We start from the raw sequence: 16,209 nt of genomic DNA on the forward strand, positions 1-16,209 counted from the left end.
TGTGCCGCTGCTTGCTTCCGGTGGATTCCGAATTTTGCGTTCCAAATATGGCCAACATCTTGCGGCCGGGACGGTACATGATTGCTGCTGGCCAATTCGCACCCGGTTCGAAAGTAATCATCCTTGATTTAATTGGTACAACGAAACTTTTTCGCGCTGTCCCGTCGTCCTTCAGGGTCCTTGACACGCAATGCAAGCAGGGATTCAGATAGTTCTGAATCTTGATTTACGAGACCCCTACATGCTCGTCGTACAAGGTCACATACTTTGAACTGTGAACACGGTTGATGGAAGAATTTGTTTTTCAGCAACAAACGGACGCAGGAACGGTACCGCATACCTCATCGTCTTGAGATCGAGATTCTTCGGGTTGCGCGCGACAACCGCGAGACATGAACCCCGCTGAACAAATGTTGAGCAAGAAAAAACAAACCGTTTTCCTTTGTTGTCAACACACAGCTAATTATAGAGCACCGACCGCACGTTCCCATTCGCGTTCTGAGAGCATCTCACAAACGGGGCGGTGCGGGTCTCTGCAGAAAAATGGTCATTTGTCCCGCGCACGGAAGTGCACCGTACCCGGAACACGTGTTATCTTGTGAAAATCGGATCCAAAAGCTTGTCAAAGACCCCACCACCGAACGACCGGGCGCGTTGGAAGGAAAGTTCCCAAAAACGTAACAAAATATCGGGGACCGGTCGCGAAAAAGCGGCGAACAGGTTCATCGGGGGAACACAGCTCACGAGACACCTCGTCGACGGGCCATTAACGCCACCTCTGCCTGTGTCCCTTTATGCCCTGCGGTCAGCGTATTTTTCCACACCGACAGCCAGACCCGATGGTCCGGTTGGGAAACAACCTCGGAAACACGATCGGTCTCTTGGGACGTTGTTTGTCCCGATCGATCGATCGATCGCGATCGCACGGTGGGACCCTTAAATTCCTTATTTGGTAATGACGTCGTGGGTGCGAGGATGCGCGAGATTTGTTTTTGTTTGTCGCACGATCGGTTACAGAACTTTTTTGCTGTCACTCGCCGAATGTTGGTCACTCATTGGCTCAAAGGATCCGAAGTCGAAATACAAACTCCGCACTCAAAGGGTTCCAACGCCGCGAAGCAAGATCGGTCACCCGAGCGATCGTGGCACGATCGTATATGCAGCCGTCACCTTCTGGCTTAAGCCGTCCGTCTGATGGCCTCGGAGTGCTTCCAACCGACGATCACCTTCAGCCACACGACGAACCGACCGACCAACCGGCCATAATGTGGATCGGTCACACACGCTGTGTGTGGAGTGTTTTCATTTTTCGGTGTTTTGCCCGTGTAGACGAGTTGCTTGCTTTTTTTTTTGCTCAAATGACCTTTCGTAAACCGGTGAGAGGCAACACGGTCGAAGCTCGATCGGGGGCCACTCGATGCGGATTGAACGCACAGAACGCGGATTGGGCAAACAGAGACTCTCGAATGGTGGTGGCGGTCTGAGTGTGTTAAGCAACCGAGCAAAGAACGATCATATCGTGAGAGGATCGAAAGAATGCCACTTTCGCAAGCGTCATCTTCTCACCGCGCGGTGTGAATTTTTGGCCCGCGACTGTTTTGTTTCGTGTGTTGTGTGTTGATCTCTCAACCCCTCGGGCCGAAAAGGTCACACGGAGCGCATTCCGTCACGGTCCGAAAATTGCGCCCCAAACACAAGTGTAGCGTGAGCTTTCTTTCTTCGCGCCCCAGTTGGTGGGGGTTTCAGATGTTTTAACAAACTTTTGAACCACGCGCAAGAGAAAGAAAAGCAACCGTTGTTCGAAAGGAGCCAAGCAGGCCGCGGCGATGATTAGTGGTGCTCCATTTCCACACACAACACAAAAGGTGCGTTACGCGTTGTACGTGCGGGGAGCACCGCCCAGAGAGTGGTTGTTTTGACGTGTGTAGTGCATTTTCTGACCGGTGGCCCCAAATCCGCGACCGCGAGTCGCCGGCCGAAGAGCCATCTCTACAAATAGCGACGAAAAGAAATCGCATCGCCCATCGCTTTCGTGTGCTCTTTCTCGCTCCCTCTCTGTGGTTCTCTAGGAGCAGCGGTTCCTAAGCACACTCTTGGATCGCTCTCCATTCGCACCTTCCGCACGTGTGTGAAGAGCAAGCAACACCCGATCCTCGTCTGGCAATCATTCTCTCTCGCTCTCTCTCGCGGGCGCGGCACACAGATCCGTTACAGTTTGCGGTGTGGTGTGGGCAACTATCTCCGAACCATCTGTCAAATCGGCCGCCGCCACCTAGAGTCCGGCACGATCGCACGATCAGGGTCATTCTGTCGGTACCATCGGCCAGTACCGGGTCGTCGTCGTCGTTCCTAGGTTAGAGTTGTCCGGCTGCGTGCAGAGTCCCGCGCAGGATGCGCCATTTACCATTAACCGGTGCCAATTGTCGAGCGCGTTTGTGTAACGAATTAATGCCAATCTAACGACGTGCGAATCAAGACCCGCGATCTGCAAGCTGCGCTGCGCTGTGTGTAATTGAATTAGTTGCTCTCTTTCTCACTTGCATTGTGTCCCAATTTACTTTCCGGGACAGAGTCAAGTGTGCTCTCTTTTTTTTGTAAAAAAACCTTTCCGAGTAAGGAAACCCAAATAAGAGTAGTAGCAACTAGGTGTGCGGTGATCGTAAGTGATCGCAAGTGTCAAGATCGTCAAGCGTATTTTGTGCTGTTTTTGACACACAGTTTGAGCTGCTGGTGTTTGAAATACTCTCTGTCTCTCTAACGCGCACCGTTAATTCGTGCTGTGATACCAATCCTTTTGTGCCTGAATGTTGATACTCCAATAACACCACCGTGTGGAGGTTATCGGTTGTACTGAAGACTGAAGACTGTTAGCGTACGCGCGTGTGTGTGTGCGCGTGATTCTACCGACCGATCGGCGATCGTAGCTTATTGTTTTACGCCATCCCCCGACAAGCTGTCAAAAATGACGACGAAATCGAAAATCAACCGGCTGACGAAATATCTCAAGACGAAGGTAATTGTTTGTGAAAGAAATTAAACCTTGAACCTTGAAACACTGATCAATCATTTTCTTTTGAGGAAACTGTGTGCAAGAAACCCAACCCCTCCACAGAATATGGCACAAACCAGCAATGTATTGTTATTCTAAATTATGCAGCCGATCAGTGATGATCACCATCATCATATTTGCGCAAAAGAAGACACACATTCTCTGTGCACACACACGGTTCGCCCACGGAGTCCTTCGGCACGAGCAAAAAGAGCTTGTCCACGTGAAATAGCCAACAGCCAGAGCGTGTGTTTACCTTTTTTGTGACTGTTGTTGTTGATTATTCTCAAGCGCGCGCATACACACGCTGTCTAATTACACTGGCCCACGGACCGGTTGTGCAAATCGGCTTCGCAGATGTGAAGAACCGTGGTGGGGGGCGGTGAGAACGGGGACTAAATTAACCTTTAGCGGCCCTGACCACCGACCTCTGACCAGTTCCGAGAAACGGGAGGAACCGCGAAGGGGGTGGCATCGATCGAGTGTTCGTGGTTCGTGTTCCTTCGCCGAATGCAACAAAGTAGTCGATTTTAGAGCTCGAAGAAGGCAGACACTAAGGTCGCAATTGCATCCCTCCATTTCGCTTGAGAGACAACCACAGGCCCAATTTATTTCACGTGCCCACAATTCGCGCACTGCACGTATTATAATCGTTATAAGAAACCTTATCGAGCGACTGAGTGTGTCATCAATTTGCTTAACTATTTCGTTATTACTGCCAGGCGCAACCGATCTAGGCGCAGCTGTGGACGGTGGGCCCCCCGAGTACCTTTTTTGATTCGAACACCCATCGACGGGGCCGATTACACACGACAATGATGTAAATTTATGGCTCTCCTTCACCACCGACGCCCGTGGCCGTCGCGACTGTTCGCGCTCATGGATGCTCATGGAATTCCAAAAACGGCCACAGACCGGCCAAACGACCGGAGGAGGCCTGTCCGGAATTGCATATTCATTCGCCTTTATTTCCGATGCATTTTGATCAATTTGTTTGCCAATCACGTTTCGTCTAAGTCTCTGCCTTTGCATCTTTTGTGGCCAATGGATACTTTCGATGTCGTTTAAATAACGAAATTTAATTTTTTGAAATATAAAAGTCAGTCATGTCTATTAGTTAGATAACGTAAATTATAGGTCTCAGGACATTTAAACGAAAATTTAATACTGGTCCCTTGTTGCTTTGTTTACGTTTCACGTTCATTAGTGCGCCTAACTTTTTAATCTGTCATCTGTCATTTGCATGAAATTGGATTGGTTGATGAAAGAGCAAGAACGAAGATCAAACTACACACTACAACGAACAGAATAATTGTAATTGTTTGCTGAAATTGGACCATGGCCCAGTGCTTGTTGCTGTCGACTTTTACTTTCAACAGGTTGTATCACCGAAGCGTAACGGTTTTGAAACTCGGGAGCACAGCGTTACGTTGTATGACCATTTTCTTGACCCATTCGGCATCTGTCGAAACAACCGATCACAGCAGTCGGTGATCGGTGATGTGTGTGCAAATGTTCGAAAAGACATTAAAAACGAATCCCCTCATCACTTGCGAAAAGAGATGCAAACACGTGCCTCTGCGGTTGATTCTCACGTACCCCGTGACGTGTTGTGGTTTACCCAAGGGAACCGATCCCTTGCCCTTTAACAAAAAACATGGAGACGACTAGCAAACGAAAGCTCCCTGGCGACAGCAGCAAAAAGCTCTCACCACTCGTTCAACGACCTTGCTGCTGGTTTGGAAAAGGGACGAGCGAGAGAGAGCGATGCCGCGCCGATCGATGCGTGTTCTCTTCGGTGCCGCCACCCATCCACGCCTGGTTCGCATACATGCGCACTGCCGGGTGTCCACTCTCGCACACCAACCTAACAACGGCCGCAAAACGGCACACGGTGCTGGTGTGTGTGCGTGCGGAACATTCTCGCAGCGAAAGTGCACAAGCAAAGGCGCTCTCGGCCAACACGCGGTGCCCCGGGGGGTCCGGGGGGGGGGGGACTGTCAAAAAGCTGGCTCTCTGGTCGCTCCGGTTTCTCGAGTTTGTCCGCGGTGCCGCCGTGTCGCGTTCGGGCGACAACCAGAAATGCGCTGCCGTTCTGTGTTGTGCCGTGTTTCGTCGCTGTGTCACAAGGAGTGCTTTGATGAAACCGATTGAACTTCGATTCCGCGTCGTGGTGTGTGCTGTCAGAAAATCAATGCGCCCGGTTGCCTTGGAGACTCTGTGACGGTTTCCGAAACGCCTAACGTGTGCCGTAAAGTGACCCACCTACTGTGTGCCTTTCACGCCTTTCGTGCCGTTTAAATGTCACCCTAAGGTGTTTGGCGAAAGGGTCCAACGATGCTGCATGTCGAATGAAAATTGCAGCACGGTCACGCAGTGTCACGAGTGTCACGAGACCACCGGACGCACCCCTACCCAAAGCCGCGATTTGCGTGACGAGCGAGCGCGAAGAAAACATCACACAGCACTTTCGTCCTCGCCACCGTCACCGGCCCCCTCGTTCTCTTATTTCTGTCGAACCGGTCACACTACCACACGCGCGCGCGCACCTGTGTGGCATTGTTTTCGGTGCGATCGTTTGGGTGTGCGTGTGTGTTGGGTCGCGGTGTGCGTATGCGCTCGGAACACACCGGCCGGGCGAGGCAGTGAAACGTAAACATAAACATTAAAGCCACCCGGGAGAGCATATCACAGGCGCGCGCTCAACACAACCCTTTGCGTAACAGGTGGCCGACCGGCAAATTTGAATCCGGTGTTACGTCATCCGGCCGGCACGATGTGGTGGTATCTGGCGCTGCTACTAGTCGGCGTTCCGGTCGCTGCCCTCTATCTTGTGTCGCGGCGCTGGGGCCGCCAGCTCTACTACCGATGGGGGCGCTTCATACCGTTCCGGCGGGCGATCGTGAGCAAGTCTCGCCCACCGACGCCCCCGCTCATCGAAACCGGCGGTGACCCGTCGCACGGGGGCGATCCGGGCGAGAACAGTTACCTGCTTCAGGCGTCCAAAGAAGAGTACGACGATGGGCGGCTGCACACGGTAGGGGAAAGACCGGATGGGGAATGGGGCAGAGCGTACCACCAATGCGTCACCGCGCACAACCCCGTGGCCAAACACTATGGCCAAAAAATATCCGGAATTTGCCTTTTCGTTTGAATCTATCGCTACATTTGTTTCAGTTTTCGAAACGGTCCCAAAAATCCTTACTTGGAATAGTCTTCGTCTATCTCAACAATCGACTCTAAATGGGATGTCCACGGGCCGGTCGCTAGAGTTTAGCGAATAGCCAAAAGTCACATGTCACATGTGTTTACGAACGATCCGTGTGGAGTTTCTGTCGAAATGATCACGAATTGATCACGAAAATATGATGCAACTTCATCGTGAGGCAAGAACTAACGATTTTCCCTCCACAAATCCGGGCTGGTTAGACTCACAGCATTACGCGAACGACGCATAATTGTTTCCCGTTTGTTTTGGTCACATAATTGAATTCATAATATAATCCGACATAATTGAATTAAAATCGAGATCAGTTTTTAACCAAAATTTCAAGAACATTCGCAAACAAGTCATGTTTGATCATAATATGGTTTCCACAAACAACCTTAATGGTGGCGTCCAAGGCCCGTCAAATAGCAGTTTCTTCAAGCCAGTTCCCAGATGTCAAGCTCAACATGCGTTAAAATTATCGATAAAATATTTAAGATAAGATTTTAGCCTAATTTGTCAATGCTATAGAACTCTAATCTCTCAACTTATCGTATGATGTTCGATGTATTCTTCTTCTTCCCCGGCAATTCCAACCGCCAAGCCGTCTTGGCCTGCAACAGAGACCATGTTAATCGCTACACTGCAACATTGTGTGACCAACGTCCTGTCGCGCCGGGTCTAGGGTGTCGAACCCAAGTCACCTCTATCTACGGATGCATTGGCACATATTAATTCTGAATTTATGTTCAACGTCTAAAGGTCGCATTAAGTCCCATTACGGAGAACCGACGCTAAGCCGGGGCGTTCGAAAACCACTTCACTGGCACTCGGTACTCCGTCCGGAAGACATGACCCCGGCGGAATCAAAACACTCGTTGTTTACCAAAAGCCACGGTTAATCTTGTGGCTTAGAGGAGACACAATTTCTAGCTTTTTTTCTCAATCACCCCCCGCCGATCGGTGGTGGTGACCTGACCTCTCTGTCTGGCCGCGCCTGATGATAGATAGTGCGACCGTTGCAGGTTTCTTTATGGCCCTGATAACTCCAACCCGCACATATGGGTGAAACGGCAGCGCTTTGATAAGCCGAAGCGAATCGAACGAGTTCCGTATCGCCCGCCCGGCCCGCCGCCGGTGGTGGTGGTTGCACTCTGTGGTGGCCAATTGACATTCGCCTGACCTCGCCTGGCCATCGATGCGACGATGGTACCCCCGCGAACACAGCGGTTCTGCAGAGCACGGAATTTTCCACGCTCTATCGCGATTTGCATGCCAACGTGCCGATTGCATAACAACTCCCGGGGGTGAACGGACGGACTGCCTTGGAATCAACGGCAACGAGTTCCGTTGCGGCACTAATAAAACTGGTACCTACTTTTCCGGCTCGAGGTCCACCGACGGTGCCGGAACCTCCACCCAGGCCCGCGGCGCGGCGGGGGGAGACAGATGATCAATTAATTCTAATGACCGATCGCCCGAGATGGTCGAGATTTATGGTTGAAGTGTCCCCCGGTCGCGCCGATGGTTGGTGCACTGCACTGGCGAACATGCTGTGACACTTTGAGCCTCCATAAGAACATGTCGGTTACTGCGCGATCCAATTAACGAAGACACTCATTATCGAGTTACCGACCGATCGGCGTTCAACAAATTATGCTTTCGCTAAACCGCGGCACCCCACGACGCAGGTATTTTTGGGAAGACCCGAGGAGCAGGTTTTTGGCCTTGAAGCGCGAGAATCGCGAACCGGTTAACAGTAACTAATCCAAACGGCTACGAGTCAGCCCTGCTGTGTAAGGAAGTATCGTTGGTTGCTGTCGGCAATCTATGGTCCGTTCAGAACTCGTTATGCGTTTGAAACCCTTTTTTAATATAATCTCTATTTTAAGGAACAACGTGCACAAATTTGAACCACACTGAAAGCGATGGCCAATTTTCGACGCGACCGATGACTAATGGGGCCGATGCAGCGAGAAGGATGATGTGAGAGCTTTTGCGTAAAGCGTCAGAAACCTAACTGTATCTTGCTCTGCGCACTGTCAGGAAACTGTTCTAAGCCTAGACAAACCGGTAAATCACAAGCTCAAGCTCCTCGTGCGCGTTGTACGTCAAGGCCGTTAGAGAATGTGCCCGCTTCCTTCGAAGCGGTTTGTTGACAAAGTAGCGTCAGAGCACAGGCGGCAGCCGAGACACCGCGATCCTATATCGATCGCAGCCCAAGAAGCAGCCAAATGATGAATGTATCACGATCTGCGTGTTTTCTGGCCTAACGCGTGTCTAGTGCTATGCGTCACGAGATACGGAGGGTTCGGGTCAGCTTGTTAACCGAACCACTGACTCACGTCACGTTAGCGCAGAAAGCGCAGTTTTCCCACACAGTGATTCTATTGTTTACCGCTGCTCTGCGACTTCATTAGCACAGCGAGGACTGCGCTTGTGCTGGATGACTGACTGGGACGTCATGCGTAGATTAGTTCTAGTTTCTAGTTCGTCAGAGACAACAATCATCGGCGTGTGCATCATCACGCCAAGTTCCTGCAGAGTTAAATCACTCGCTGCGTCGTTTAACCGGCCGAAATGGGGGTTAATTGTTGTGCAACTGACGCAATTCTCAACACGTAATCGAGAATTCCCGAACCGTAACCAGCCGGATTGTGATGTCACTGGCTTCATTCAAATGCTGATCGATACATTCTCTACGCGTAACAGAGTGCACACTACCGGATTTTCCTAGACAATTAATTTCAATTAAACCCTAACCTCGATGTGGAATTCGTCGTTTGAATTGTTTCGCTACGTCCAAACAATCACAACACACATTGGCCCTTTGGTGGACAGCTAACTTTTTGCTCTTTGCTCGGTAGCAGCCCCCCCCTGTTAGAACCAGTTACCAGGCCGAACCGGGCCAGAAGCAGGGACGCACGCGAGTGAACATCTCACGTCGCGTCCGGGTCGTGACTTCCTAAATCAAACGGCTGTGAAGATCGCAACCAAATTTGCAATACACAGCGAATCACACGGAGCGGCCCCGCGGCCGGATAGGAAGTGAAACCACAGCAGCACCCGGCGCGCACGCTATGTCAATGCCAAAGCTCTATGGTGTGTCGCCCAGTTGATACTCGCATACACCTGCTTGCCTCGGAACTGGCATGGTGGCCGGGTTGTTTGCCGTTTCTGTTCTCACATCGTGCCACATCTAAAGTGACTTGATCTGCTGCCGCCTGCGGTCCGTTCTTCCTTTCGATAAGCTGTGGAAAATGACTATATGTTGTGGCGCGAGTAGGTGTCGAATTGTATAAAGGGACCTAATTCTAAAGGAGCCATTGAAGAAGAGGCTTAAAGGGCGTAAAGAACGCTTACATTTTTTTTGTAGGTTATGCACGCAGATTTTCAACCTTCACCAAACCTGCTGTCAGAATTTTCTCACTTTCTGGTCGATGACTACTGACTGAATGGTTGCTATAGCTACCACCAGCTTTCTACATCTGCAATAACAAAGTAGTCGGTAGCCTTGCTGCAGCAGAGGTCCCTACTAGACCCCACTCTATCAGGAGGGAAGTAACGAGCGGGGCGGATCCAAGTAGACCGGTGGTGGTGGTGTGTGCAAATTGCACGAATGCTCGCACAAACTCGCTGTATGCGCAAACAGACATCAAGCAGACCGGGGCCGTCCGGGGCAGCAGGGCGAGGAGGGTGAACTGTAAACGCGAGCAACACAAAGCCTTTACGCGCGCGCGTACCCTCGCGCCCGGGGTTAGTTCTACGCGATACTTCTACCGGAGTGGAAGCGTATCGGTCCGCCGCCACCAGAAGCCAGAAGCTGCCTGCCCGACACCAGTGTCAGTGGCGCTGCGAGTTATAGTTTTCCTGACCGCACGTGATGTGTTGTGTATCCCAAGTGTAAATTGGAGACCACAACAGAACGCAACCCGCGACAGCAGAAAGGGAAAAGTGCGCGCTTCAGAAAACCAAAGTTTTGGGGACCAAAGCCTCAGCGCACATCGAAAGCGCGTTTGGTACCAGTACCGGGAACGTGCCCGGCCCCCCTCTGAAAGGGGTCATTAACTTTTATTGCCTCCAAATCCTCCACACCTTGCCATCGGGAGGAGTTGTGCGTAAACAGTAATTAAACGGACGATCATCTGTGTTGCCCCAAGGGTTGTGCTTTCGCACGGTTCAAGATCGCTTTCCGCGCGCCCGGATAAGGTGTAAACCCGTGACCAAACAACGCGTATCGGCTATCGGAGATCGTGTAGTGTCCCATAAACGGGGACTCGTTGTCTGACAAAGTGCCTTGCCCTATCGTTCTTCTTCAGCAGCCCGTAACCCAGCGCATTCATCATCATGTGTGAACTGCTCAATCTGGCGCCGTACGGCGAAAAGGTGCGAAAGAGGGTTTCCCCCGACATGTCATCCTACAATTGTTGTCATCATCTCAAATCTAACGCATAGTAGGCCATTCTTTAACCGTAGCTCTTGAGCGCGAAGCATATTACCGTGTGGAACGGTTTGAACCGTTTCAGTACATCGCGGTTGTGAAACGGTTGGACCATTCTTTTTGACAGGAGTTTGTAATCCGTGTAATCACTGCGAAAGTGCCCGACAATCTTCCAACTGCATGTGGTGGAACCTTCCGCACCGAGACCCCCCCATGTATCTCGGATCACAGTAACCCTCAGTCAGTGATAAGCTAAACGATTTCCCTTCATTTCTGCTGTCCCTGAATGAGCAACAACCTCGCCCCTCGAACCGGCACCGACATTGTTCGGCATGATAATCATAGCTCGGTTGGCGGGGTTGGTGTGTGCGGTGGCATTGAGATCTGTTCTCCCCGCCGTTGTTTTGTGTGCATACATTTTTCTGCCTCAATCAAAAACCGCCCCAGCGCCGCCGCGGCAGTATTAATTGTATTGTTCCAGATGAATCTGCATCGGCTCACGGACGGGCAGGGAGATGGGGTCAGTTCGGGGCAGACAAATGGTTCTGCTGAGCTCTCCGGCAAGTTCGAGTGCAAACCGGACGGTGGACGGGGCAAATTGTCGCTTAAAATGGAACAATCTAGGCCTATTTGGTGTGCGATGATGCGCGCGGCAACTATGGAGGGCAATCAAGCTACGATCACCCCAATGGGTGGATCCGCCACGATCTGGACTTTTCGATGAAGGCCACCGCCAGCTAATTATAATCGCTCGCTTTCAGCACTCCTTTTTCGAAAATGAGGCAAGCAAATGTATTTATAGAAAGCGATCATTTATGTAGGTGATGGACACATGTTTGGTTGTTCCGGCATCATCGAATCGGTAGTCGGGCGAGGGCGAGTGTGTTATTGTTTCTGACCGAGCAGCAGCAACGTGCATATGGCGATCCGCGACGCATCACGTTTTGCTATCAGCTGCGCGCTCGGCTCGGCGAGATGTACGCAAAGTTCGTCATCACCTCAAGGTGCTTTTACGCATCCAACTTACGCACACCGTATTTCTCAATACCCAGAAAGACAGAGAACGAAAGATATGATCGAGTATGACGATCGAGCGCTACTGCGTACATGCGATATTCTCACGATCCTTCCGCGTAGCTACCTGATTCATGACGCGATCGCGCGCGATTTGTAAGATGTTTTCGTCGTCAAAGGTGAACCGTTTGTAGAATGCATTCCTCCCCAGGTCAGGCTTACGATAAGGCGACCGCGTGAGGTAACATCCCCCCGCTATCGGCCGGGACGACAATCTCCCACAGCATTCCTGTTGAAACTCTCATCCAGTTTATCGGGAAACTTCTCCAACTGTCCGGCACTGCGGGACGCGTGATGTGGTGGCCGACCGCCACCAGACTGTCCTCGATAAAGGGCAGCCGGCTCAGCGTTGACAACGTTGGTGGCTTACGGTCATGATTTATGTCCCCGTTAGTAACTACTCCCGCCACACGCTGATGGTAACTGTTTCGTCAAATGCTCCAGAGCACCATCAAACATAGCGAGAGCACACGACGTCGATCACGAGCTGTTTCCTTTTTTTTTTGGTTGGGTCCGGTGGAGAATGTGCTAAAAATTTCCACCAGTTTTTGGGCACACCTATTTTTAGACCCGCGCTCAGTGGGACATAAAACTGTCACGGGGCGTGCGCGAGGTCGTGGGATGGGACCAAGATAAGAACCACCGCGAACAAGTCTAGACCACAAGCGTCGTCCAGGGATGGTGGTAGCGATTATTGATCTGTATTTTGAGTTTCTTTTTATATTTAAAATAAATGGTTGTCTCCATACCATGTCTTTAGTTCTTATTTGTACCTAGCAGTACTCTAGCAAGCACAACACCAATCCTCTATCGATAGTGAGAACCGTATCAATACTCGTATTCTAGTCACAGACCGTTGTATGATTTGTGTCGTTTTGATCGTGTTTTTACTGTAGTGAAACGAGAACATGTTTTGTATTATTGTGTCCCCCGGCCCGACCGGGGGCTGCTACTGAACTGCCTGTTGTGTCCCTCCTAGTGCCTCTAGTGTTGTCTTTTAGTAGTTCACTACAGCATCATCCTCCCAAGCATCATCATCCTACCACCATCACCGCCACATCACCTTCTAGTACAGCAACAAACCAATAAACAAATAAACCAACAAACCCATCCATCCACCTATCCGTAGTGCGCCTCTAGAGAGGCTCTAGAATGTCTATAGTATCCGATTGCCGTGTTATTACTAGCGCGTCGGGCGAAGAATCTAACTGACCGTTCGGTTTTCCTAATCGTTCCCCCGCCCGCAGGTCCTGTCTATGAGCACAGATGACTACCGGAAAGCGACACTCTTTGCGTCCGGATCGTTCGATCAGGAGTTCCAAATTCCGGACCTAGTGGGACAAACAGAAATCCTCAGTGAAGAGCACAGGTACGGTTGAGCGAGTTGAGAGCTAGCTTTCTCGTGCTTCAGCAGCACCTCCAACATTGAATTTGTTTCGCTTTATTTTTTTTAGAGAAAAACTGTGCGCCCACCTGCCGGCCCGGGCGGAGGGCTACTCTTGGTCGCTAGTGTTCAGCACGTCCCTGCACGGCTTCTCGCTGAACTCGCTCTACCGAAAGATGCACAAGCTGGAGAGCCCGATCCTGATCGTGATAGAAGACACCGACCATAATGTAAGTGCAACCAGAGCCGCGCCCAGAGTGTAAGCTTCGTTAACTGAGCGTATTTATTGCCCACAGGTATTTGGAGCGCTCACATCCTGCTCACTGCACGTGTCGGACCACTTCTACGGAACCGGCGAATCGCTGCTCTACAAGTTCAATCCCCACTTCAAGGTGTTCCACTGGAGCGGAGAGAATCTGTACTTCATCAAGGGCAACCCCGAAAGTTTGGCGATCGGTGCGGGAGAGTAAGTATCACCGTGTTCGGAATTGGCTGCGCAAAAACGGGCGGAAGTGGATCGAATCACACCACCGGCTTGCGACGCCATTAGCAGCAGCCGGTGACGATGTCGGCAGGGAGCAACAAAAAGCGCGTGCTCTCGTTCTGCTTTGTTGATGTTTTTGTTTGTCCCGACCGGAGCCGGGCGGGGAGCGAGAATCAGCGCGACGATCACACGAGATTTAGATCCGGTGAAGTCGACATGTGACCGACCTTCTCATCACCGATGATAAGCTGATGATAAGACCGCCGGGCGAGCGAACTTCTTGCTGCCGGTGTGTTTCATCAGGCAGCGGTTTTTGTGAATGATTTCACCACATGATTCATCCGTCGGCTCCGTCGGCCACATCGGGCATGTAGGATTGAGCGCGCATTCTTTACCGATCCCATCATCATCATTTGCTGCTAGAACGATTACTAATTTCGTGATCTCTTTCTCTTTCGCTTCAGTGGAAAGTTCGGTCTCTGGCTGGACGGTGATCTGAACCAGGGTCGATCGCAGCACTGCAGCACATACTCGAACGAACCGCTAGCACCGCAGGAGGACTTTGTCATCAAAACGCTCGAATGTTGGGCCTTTGTCTAAGCAAACGCGTCCGCACAGAACCAGTTGTGTAAAGAACCGTCTCTTCACCACCTGCCCCCCGCCCATTTAATTCGTCGCTATTCCTCCCGGCCTGCCAGCATCCAGGGGCTGGGGCGGTTTGGGGCTGCTGGTGCGCGCGACCCGACGGCCATGATGAGTAATTGTGACAGAGGATCGTTTGCAAAGCAAAAATTAGCCATCGATTGCGGAGTGCGCGCGCACGCGGTGGTGGTGGTGGCCGCGACCGCAAAGGCGCGTCAGACAGAAGTGTCGTCTCACCACCGCACCGCGCATAGTTGTAGCGTAATTTAGGTGAAACAAAAAAAAACAAAGCCGCGCTTTTGCGGCAATAGTTAAACAAATACCCGCGGTAGCGGTTGTGTGCGTGTGAGGTGGTCTGTAAAGGGTGCGCTGGAACGCCCGGAAACGCCCGACCGGGGGCCGCAAGTTTGTAAAGGTTTGTGGGGCGGCGGAGGGCTGCAAAGAAAAGAGACCCCGTTTCATCGGGGCATCCAATCCCCGAGCCCCCGATGCCGATGGGACAGAAGAAATCACAAATAATTGTTGTTATAATGTATAAGAAGAGGGGTCAAACGGGACAAGCGGAATGAAATTATGCAGACGCGCGAAAGGTGGAAGAAGCGGAGCTAAAACCCAAGATTGTACCAGGGTCCCTACCCTACAAAAAACCAAACGCGCGAAGAGTATATATATATATTTGAACAAGAAAATTGTAATCAAAGAGCATATGATATGTTGTTGGCCGGAGCGCAGGACCGGCCGGAAAAAGACAACCATAGCCGGCAGTAGTACCTACCCATACCCAAAATGCAACATTAATCCCGCGTGCGAGAGAGCTGTAAAACTTCGGGCAACACACTCTTTTGAGGGGGACACTGAATTGGCCAAATTGTGTCCCCACCGACAGACAGACAGACAGAGGGAGAGTGCGAGAGTCCTTTCTAGAGTAAATTGTAGGAAAAGCGATACGAATTGCTCGTTGTTGTGTTTTGTTGTTTCACTGTCGCCTTTATTTACCGCGTGGAAAGACCGCGCCCGGCCCTATCGATGCAAAAACAAAATCCTCAAACGCAAAATCGAACTCTGGCACACACAGTAGCAAGCAGATAAATGTATGTAAGCAGCAAAAGAAGAGTAGAGTGTGTGTGTGCGCGCCTCGAAGTATATGAGCCTCTCTATTTGTTCAACCGCCTCTGGAAAGGATACACGTGAAACAAAGGTAAACAATACACCACACACACACACACCCACGACGGGGCTCTTTGGGGCGCTGTGTCACGGTAAAGGCAAATCCAGTTCACATACACACCCGCAATTCGTCATCGCAAACAAAGCAGCAGCAGCGCGCCGTAGAGGAACGAAAACGCTCTAAAACATATTTATACTGTGTTACGTGTAGCAACTTAATCGAACGATAGAGGAAGAAAAAAATAACACACATTATGCATTAAACGGAACGGATTAAAACGACCATTTTGACTGTCAACCACCTGCGAAGGGAAGCGAGAAGCGCGCAGGACCTGCGTTACTGCGCCAGCGTGTGTGCGAGCGGAAGTGGAAAAGTAGGCTGCGAAAGAAACCTTTCCCGGGTTGTGTTGATGGCTTTCTCTGCGACCGGAAGCATGGCAGTTTTTCAAACCCTTGTGTGCCGCAACCCCGCTTGCTTTGATACCCTTCTGTTTTTACATCTGTCAACTTTTCACACACAACAAACGACCGGTGAGTGGCACCGGCCAAACATATTATTTTAGTGCAATTTATCGTAAATTGTAACATAATTAGTTCAATATTATTTTGTATTGTATTTTTTTTATTTTGCTCCTGTTGGGTGCTATTTTACACGCACACTTTTTTACGTACCAAGTCAAACACACTGTTGAACTGAATTTGTGACAATGTGATTACATTACATTGGTTCTTCCCCCATGTCCTGTCGAAGAAAGCCATT

The 16,209-nt window shown here is 50.8% G+C and overlaps 1 protein-coding gene across 1 annotated transcript in view; it reads left to right on the forward strand.

Moving 5' to 3' along the window:
* LOC128275285 (uncharacterized) overlaps positions 1-15,959 on the forward strand; it is a 34,368-nt gene extending 18,409 nt beyond the window's left edge. The window contains exons 10-15 of the mRNA XM_053013738.1: positions 2,070-2,124; positions 2,857-3,013; positions 13,020-13,141; positions 13,227-13,386; positions 13,453-13,622; positions 14,105-15,959. Coding sequence (XP_052869698.1) covers positions 2,070-2,124; positions 2,857-3,013; positions 13,020-13,141; positions 13,227-13,386; positions 13,453-13,622; positions 14,105-14,240 — 800 coding nt within the window. The 3' untranslated portion in view covers positions 14,241-15,959. The remainder of the gene's footprint in view (positions 1-2,069; positions 2,125-2,856; positions 3,014-13,019; positions 13,142-13,226; positions 13,387-13,452; positions 13,623-14,104) is intronic.
* Positions 15,960-16,209: the final 250 nt, after the last annotated feature.

This window comes from Anopheles cruzii, chromosome 3 (genome assembly GCF_943734635.1).
Source record: "Anopheles cruzii chromosome 3, idAnoCruzAS_RS32_06, whole genome shotgun sequence".
Taxonomy (NCBI): domain Eukaryota; kingdom Metazoa; phylum Arthropoda; class Insecta; order Diptera; family Culicidae; genus Anopheles; species Anopheles cruzii.